General features: G+C 38.2%; 1 protein-coding gene across 2 annotated transcripts; it reads right to left on the reverse strand.

Moving 5' to 3' along the window:
* Positions 1–5,372: 5,372 nt before the first annotated feature.
* Positions 5,373–8,409, reverse strand: tmsb4x (thymosin beta 4 X-linked). Of its 2 annotated transcripts, none has more exons than XM_055215547.2 (3): positions 8,365–8,409; positions 5,952–6,064; positions 5,373–5,861 (listed from the first exon to the last, which is right to left on the reverse strand). In XM_055215547.2, the coding sequence occupies exons 2-3, from the start codon at positions 6,049–6,051 to the stop codon at positions 5,827–5,829; spliced, it is 135 nt and encodes a 44-aa protein (XP_055071522.1). In that variant the 5' UTR covers positions 6,052–6,064; positions 8,365–8,409; the 3' UTR covers positions 5,373–5,826. The 2 variants fall into 2 exon arrangements, with proteins under 2 accessions (XP_055071522.1, XP_055071521.1); XM_055215546.2 differs by lacking the exon at positions 8,365–8,409 and adding an exon at positions 6,921–7,080.
* Between the last annotated feature and the right edge of the window lie 402 nt (positions 8,410–8,811).

An 8,811-nucleotide genomic window follows, 5' to 3' on the forward strand; every position in this document is an offset into this window, starting at 1 on the left:
GATAGATACAAAGTTAAGATAAAATAAAAGCTATCCATAATACACCATAATACATAAAACACAAAGTCATAATAATACAAATAAAGACAATAATCATTTAAATACTAGACCTGCACATAACACAAATTACTAGATAAAAATATTAAATTCATAACATAAAATAAAAAATATACATAAACAGCCTTAGCAAGACTTAAAACACAATGAATAAAAATCTTGAGAAAGGATTTAAACACAGAAATGGAAAGAACAGATCTGATCGAGAGATGAAGACTATTAGATTTATACGAAGGGTGTAATATGACTTATAAATGTGAGATCAGACAAACTTGATGTGAGTAGCAGCAGGGGTCTGAGAATGTTCTCTGCTGTTTATTTTTAACACGTTTCCTCTCAGGTGTTGTTATTGTTACCATCTGTGTGGGTAATTTAAACCTGCACGCGCGCACACACACACACACACACACACACACACACACACACACGCACGCACGCACACAAAAAACACTTACTCATATTATTATAATTGAATTAGACAAGCATCATCATTACTTGTTTAAACCTGAGTCACATCTAGAGATCAGAATGTCAAAGAGACTTTAAACAACCAATGTCTAACACCTTAACAACACCCAGAACACCATAACAGCTGCAGAGCAACACCATAGAAACCACCCAGAACACCACAACAACTGCATAGCAACACCCTAGCAACCACCCAGAACACCACAGCAACTGCAATAGCAACACCCTCACAACAGCCCAGAACATCCTGGAAACAGGAATACCAAAACAACCACCCAACAATGCATTGGCAATCAACAAAACACCATAACAACTGCATAGCAACACCCTAACAACCACCCAGAACACCACAACAACTGCGTAGCAGCACCCTAGCAACTGCCCAGAACACCACAACAACTGCATAGCAACACCCTAGCAACCTACCAGAACACCACAACAACTGCATAGCAACACCCTAGCAACCTCCCAGAACACCACAACAACTGCATAGTAACACCCTAGCAACTGCCCAGAACACCACAACAACTGCATAGCAACACCCTAGCAACCGGCCAGAACACCACAACAACTGCATAGCAACACCCTAGCAACTGCCCAGAATACCACAACAACTGCATAACAACACCCTCACAACAGCCCAGAGCATCCTGGAAACAGGAACTCCAAAACAACCACCCAACAATGCCTTGGCAATCAAAAAACACCATAACAACTGCATAGCAACACCCTAACAACACCCAGAACACCATAACAACTGCATAGCAACACCCTAGCAACAGCCCAGAACATCTTGAAAGAACGACCAAACAATGTCTTAGCAATCAACACAACTGCATAACAACACCAAGAACACCACAAAAACTGCATAACAACACCCTAGCAACCACCCAAAAATAGCAATGTATATCAATGGTCTATATAACACAGCAGGGTAGAAATGAACAAACACATTGTGACAGGCAAAACCACAAAACCACTTGTTCTTCCGAATGTCTACTTGTTGTTGTAAAAGGTGGGTAACCAAATTGAGTTAATTAATAAATAACCAACAAAAAAAACAATGTCCAGATAATCGAGCATTATGTATTCACTAGAATTTATATGTAATGGATGAGGTCATTTTTGATCATTACAATGACTCAAGCGAACATCAAGTGTGAAAACTGCTTGTGTGTGTTTCACGAGGTCACTCTCATTGTAAGACCGGATCACAACACACAGCAGCAGGGTGTTAACACACTGATTCAACACAACCAAACAATTGTTGGAAGTTAGGGGAAGCTGCTGTAGCTTTAAGACTTTTCTTTAAGCATCTTGTTTAAGAGCCTGATGGGTGTGTGAGTCAATTATTTTAATGGGATAAAGAGAGAAAGAGATTGAGAGAGATCTGTGAACCGCACATATACTGTCTTAAACTTTAACATAAATAATGACACAATCACTGTTCACAGTAGACACACACACTGTTAAAATATTTCTGTAGAAATTACTGTATTACTGTCAGCTGCTTGCCAGTAACTTACTGTAAATTTAAATTGATGTTATTTACTACACTGTAAAAATGAAAGTGTTACTTGCAGCTGGTTCCCGGTAACTTACCGCAGATCTAAATGTATGTCACTTACCGGCAACACCTTGTTCAAAGCCAAATGAACATTAAACGTCAACAAGTCTTTATCTTTACAGAATACAACTTAAATAACAGCCTCATGCAAAGCATTCTGGGAAACAAAATCTAAAGCAAAAACAGAAAAATGTTGATGATGATTTCTGGTTCCCAGAATGCTTTGCATGAGGCTGTTATTGTATAGTTTTATTCTGTAAAGATAAAGACTTGTTAATATTTCAAATGTATTCAACTTTGTACAAAATGCCGCCAGTAAACAACACACATCCACATCCACACTAAGCCACCGGAAGCCAGCTGCATAACTACAGCAACTTTTGTTTACAAAGCAGGTTATAAAGTATGCCAAATTTTACGGTTTGTTTATGTAAGGAATAATTGATGGCGGGCCGTTGAACTATAAGAAAATGATGCACACCCAAGGTGGTTATGTGTACATTATTTTTAAATAATTCAAAGGACCGGAGTCAATTATTCCACTTATACCACGGTTACCAATATTGCTCTGGTGCCTATTTTTAAGAAATGTTTAAGATTAGGTGTGTGGTTATTGAAAAATAATCAACACCCATGGAACATTTCTCAGCCAATCAAAATCAAGCATTCAACAGCCCCGTGGTATAAGTAAGGAATAATTGATGATGGGCTGTTGAATTATTTGAAAATAATTCAATGGCCCGTTGTCAATGCGACATGACGGGAAGCAGAGTTACACTGCGATTGTGCATTATTTTCAATTATACCACTTGCATGTTGAATGCTTTATTCTGATTGGTTAATAAACGCACACCTAGCCTGTCAAATGTTTTAAAATAACCACCAGAGCAACTGTGGTATAAGAGGAATAATTGCCTTCGGCCCTTTGAAAATAATGGTATAACACCACTTTGCGTCATGCCACATTACCACCTTGGGTGTGCATTATTTTTTAATAATTCAATGGCCCGTTGTCAATTATTCTTTACATAATTCAAAGGACCGGAGTCAATTATTCTGCTTATACCTGCTAAATGTATACCATGGTTACCACAGACATTGCGAAGACCTTGATCTGGTGGTTATTTTAAGACATTTGGCAGGTCAGATGTGCTTTATCAAAAAATAATGCATACTTGTGAAACATTTCTTAACCAATAAGAACAAAGCGTTTAATAGCCATGTGGTATAAAACTGTGTGTGAGAAACCGCAGTTGGTAAAGGTCAGAAAAGTCATTGTTAGCTTTAGTTCAGCAGAAATGTCTTGAGGTAGCAGCTGTCAGGAAAACAAAATAATAATTCATCACAAAAACACCTCTTCAGACTAAAACATTCCTAATATACCATAATACAGTGAATGTGGTCTGGATCATACACTGTATAAAAATACTGTAGAAATTACAGGTGTTACTTACAGCTGGTTGCCGGTAACTTACTGTAGATTTAACATTTTGTTCAAAGTTCAAAGTCTTTGTCTTTACGGAGTAAAACTAAAATAACAGCATCATGCAAAGCATTCTGGGAACCTGAAATCATATTCAACCGTTTAATGTTCATTTAACTTTGAACAAAATGTTGCCAGTAAATAACATAAATTTAAATCTACAGTAAGTTACCGGCAACCAGCTGCAAGTAACACCTGTAATTTCTACAGTTTTTTTATTACAGTGTAATATTAATTCTGTGTTTGGGGATAAGGACACACAAACCACCCTATCAGAAAATAAAGTACAAAGCTGTCACATATTAGGACCTTTTAAAGGGTACTGCCTCAGTGACAGCTTGTGTACCCTTTATCGTCTAAACAATCATCTGCAAGAATTTGGGTGAATGTGTCTGAATGTACCCACAATTTTTGACTTAAAAGGAACAAACTGTGTGAAATGTTTCCTTCCTTTTATTATTTGCATTTATGTCTACTTAACCCTGCTGCACACATCTCCATTACAAAAGACATGCACACACCACTTCTTTCAAAGTGAAATAAACTTGATAGCCTAACACGTATTATCATCATCATTCTGAACAAAAAGTCGATAATAGATTTGCTCGTTTATTCAAATGTTTGTAATCTTCTTTGCTCAGTGAATGGCAGTATTTTAATAATGCCGTTTAGATTGATGGTTTGGGTTAAGTTGTGTAATGCCGAATGGCTCAAACTCACAAAAACATGTCTAGATGACATTAAAAATATAGAAAAACTAAATTCATTCTTAAACATTGGGCCTATATTGAAAGTTCAGATGGATGCCAGCAAGAGAAAATGTATAAATCTGGTAATAATTGGTGTCATAAATAAATCCATGATACAGTTGGGCGGTTTCTGGGACAGGGTTTAAGTTTAGTCTAAGACTAATATGCTTGTTTGAGCTGTCTTAACTGCAAATGACACATCTTAACCTCATATATCAGTGCCATTGCTCTGTCTCAAGATGAACACCAGTAATGTTTTTTGTAAGGTATGTTTGTAAAAACAACTCGTCTTGGCTTAATCTAAACCTAGTCCGGGAAACCGCCCCAGTGTATTTTTTCCATTCCTAAACAAGTTGTGTTTTTAAACAATGCCGAAACTTTGTATAGCACTTTGCTTCCCTTTGATGAATTGTTTTACTTCTGTAAGTTGATTTTGAATAAAAGTGTCACTAAATATCTAAATGCAAATCCAAACACAGCACTTTAAGCAAATAGATGTTTGGTCAAGAGGTTTTCTTGTCTTGTATATCATCAAAACATGTCAAACTTGAAAGTGTAATGAAAGCACAGCTGCAGTCATTATATGTTTTAAGAACAACAGATATTGCTTTTGTCCTTATAGACTATTGACCAATTGCGAGGCGTGTACAGCTCTCGATTCATTGGCTTCAGACCGGTTTTTTGGGTCAGCTGGAGAGGTGAGAACAAGCAAAGATGCCACGCCAATACAAACCAATTTATATTGACCACACTAAACTAAATTTGATTAGAACCTGTTGTGATGCATCGGTTTACAGGAATTATTGCGCAGATGGACATACATATATGCCCATTTAATTCAGCTAGTTTAATGCGTGTCATTTAAAGTATCTGTAACTATCTCACCCAGTTAAAACAGAAACCTTTATGAAATGTTAATTGAAGGCCTTGGAATTCTTAACAGTCAGTCTATATCTTTATGGTAAATATTATGCATTAATATTATCCAGAGTCTACTCTTGTAGATTTGACATTAACATTCCAAAAGAGACAAAAACACTTGAAAAGATCCATTTGAATATCACAGATTTTTATTTGCATTACAAAACAAAAGTTGTGCATTCCAAGATGTCGACATACAAAATAAAAACTGCATGACTTTAAAGCATTTGAGCAAGTCAACCGAGGTCACAAAAGATGTTACAAAAGCGAGTCTCTGTTACTTGTCACTCAAACTCCGTGCCCCGCCCCCTCGCCACTCCGAAGCGAATTCAGAAGTGAAACTCAGCTTCACGCCTCCCTCCTCCTCCTCCTCTGGATCAACGAACTTCATCAGAATTTCAGTGGTGTGGTTTACAAAAAGAGGAGAAACAAAGGGCTCTACGGTCGTCTGCATTTTTTTGGTTGTCCAATCACAATGCAACTTAGGTCATAATTTTATCCGGAAAAAGTTAAACAGCAAAAAGAGGTGAAAAAGAAGGCAATGTGGAATGTACAGTGCATAGAGGAGTCGCGAGCGTGCTTCACGAGGAGCCCGCCTGTTTCTCCTGTTCGATGGCTGAAAGATAAGAAGAAAAACAAACGATTGGTGTGCAGCTCTTTCATCACATATAACACTCACGATTCAGACAAGTGTGAGATATCTTACTTTCTTTCGATGGCAAAGGATTTTTCTCCTGGGTTTCGGTCTTCTTCAGCTTGGTCTTGTCAAAGCTGTTGACCTCATCGAGATTGGGTTTGTCAGACATGATGGCAGTAGGTCTGAAATGAAATGACAGGAAGTTGATCGCCGTTAATGGTGACACACGCATTTGTGCAAACACAAAGAGACGTCTGCATGCCGAAACAGGCCCGTTACCACCCCCTGCCCATCCCATCCACCCCTTCAAATATTCACAACAATCTGTTTGATTTTTAATCTAAAAACCAAAGGAAAATATTAGGTTTGGATCCCAAATCTTCATTTAATTACTGTATAAATGTATTTACAAATATTTTATTTAAAAAATAAAGTATGTTTTCCTTAGTAAATTGATTTGCAGATGAAACATTTCATGCAATAAAATGAAACATCGTGCATTTTAGTGTTTAGTGTCGAAGCAGTAATGTGCAATGAAGTGAAATGCTGATGGTGTTGCATCACAGTATCGCGGTATGAAACCACCGCCCTTTCCTGCCCATTCCTCTCTCTTATTTCACTTTATATCCACCTAAATCTAAATATTTCTCTCATTTGACAAACATCTGAACGTATTATTTCCTCCCATATATATGATATTTGCAATTGTCGATCACAAAATATATGAACTGACCAATGGCTTCGTCCATTCCTGAACAAAGACAGCACGCATCTATTGTCTCTCCTACACATCTATCGCAAGAACCAACGTTTTACATACAACAGATTTGACATTTTGCATATAAACTAAAGCACTTATTCGCCGTGATTATAAACACATTCGTAACATTTTGTCACTCATTATGCATGAAACGCAAAAACATTTATCAAAGCGCATTTAGCAAGAGGTCACACTTAACATCTACAGATTCGGTAGAAATAACAGCAATGATGGTATATTGTGCATATTTAAGTAAAATTATAAACGTTTTGCCTCACCAGAGTAGTCCTTGCGTGCAGTGATTTGAGTCTCGAGTCGCAGCAGTGTGAGAGACAAGCGCAGAATCGCGCTATATATCCTGGGCGATATGCAAATCAGGCCGCTGACGTCACCGGACCGTTAGATGAACCGCTTCCTCATGGAATCCGATAAAAGCGATCAACCAGACGCATGTTAAACACATTTTAGTGAAGAAACATCGAAACATCGAGGCGTTTGGTAATTTAAAGGTGAAACATCTGTAAACACGCAGTTAAAGTAGCTGTGTCACATTAAAGTAAAGTGAACGCCCTGTGTGACTGAAAACGCTGCTGCTGTGTAGGAGCGCCACCTGCTGGACACTCACGTGAAGTGCACGCAAACTGATGACGACATCGTGACAATGACCACACGCTACAATAACACAAAATATTATTTTGCAAACACAACTGCACAGATAACACGCAGACCAAAATGTTTAAATACGCATTAAGAACAGATTTATCACCAGTATATTAAAATAGCATAACTTGTGCATTGTCTTCTGTACAACAATGCATTCACTTAAAGAAACACATTCACCTCCGGTTTCACAGTCGTAAAAGCCATGTCGGAGGTATGTTAACTTGCACTGACAGATCCTAAAACATGCCAGTGTCATTGATTTATCTCAAGATACGCATCAGTAATGCATTTCCTAAGGCATACTTTTAAAAAATGCGTAAACATCTTAATTTAACTAAGGCCTAGTCCTGGCTTTAGCTAGCCTGGTCTTTCTAATGAGGTGAAGTAAACAAAGAAATACTTAATAAACCAAACTTTATTTTAGTCTGTTAAGAATAGGCTACATTGTTGAAAACTTTACTATAGATGAGACATTGTGTGCTGGTAAACAACAGGAAGTGATCGATCACAGTTCCTGTTAGCTGCTAGGCTTAGTTTTGTGGACATAGATACTAAATCTTTCTCTTACCATACGGCAAATAAATACATTTATCTGGCCAAAATATGTACGCTAAAGATATTTTGTAGAAAGTAAAGCTTAATTAAATATATTTTTGAATTTGAAAATTTAGTTTTAACCTTTAGGCCTGTTTGATTGGGGCTGGGGTTAAACATATATTACAAAATGTATTTCAGGGGCAACAAGTACATTTTTATTCTTACAATAGTTTCAGCATAACGGCTTTCATGGACCAAACGTAACTTCCGATAAACTCCTTTTAGAGTAGTTTATTTCTGATAACAAGCTAAACCAGGGGTGCCCAACCCTGCTCCTGGAGGGCTATCGTCCTGCAGACTTCAGTTCCAACACACCTGCATGTAATTATCAAGCAACCCTGAACAACTTGATGAGCTGCTTCAGTTGTGTTTGATTGGGCTTGGAGCTAAAATCTGCAGGACGCTAGACCTCCAGGAACAGGTTTGGGAACCCCGGAGCTAGACAAACAACAAGTAGATTACCTTAGGTCAGGGATGGGCAACTTTGGTCCTGGAGGGCCGGTGTCCTGCAGAGTTCAGCTCCAATTTGCCTCAGCACACCTGCCTAAAAGTTTCTAGTATTGCCTAGTAAGAACTTAATTGGCTGCTTCAGGTGTGTTTAATTAGGGTTGGAGCTAAACTCTGCAGGACACGGTCCTCCAGGAACGAAGTTGCCCATACATGCCTTAGTTCAAAATATAGCTAAAGCGTATATCAGGGATGGGCAACTTCGGTCCTCCTGCAGAGTTTAGCTCCACCATAATTAAACACACCTGAAGCAGCCAATTAAGGACTTATTGGGCATACTAGAAACTTTTAGGCAGGTGTGCTGGGGCAAGTTGGAGCTGAACTCTGCGGGACACCGGCCCTCCGGGACTGGGGTTGCCCATCCCTGGTGTATATGGAAGAACTACACCAGGGCTGAATCCT

Source organism: Misgurnus anguillicaudatus, chromosome 17 (assembly GCF_027580225.2).
Source record: "Misgurnus anguillicaudatus chromosome 17, ASM2758022v2, whole genome shotgun sequence".
NCBI lineage: Eukaryota > Metazoa > Chordata > Actinopteri > Cypriniformes > Cobitidae > Misgurnus > Misgurnus anguillicaudatus.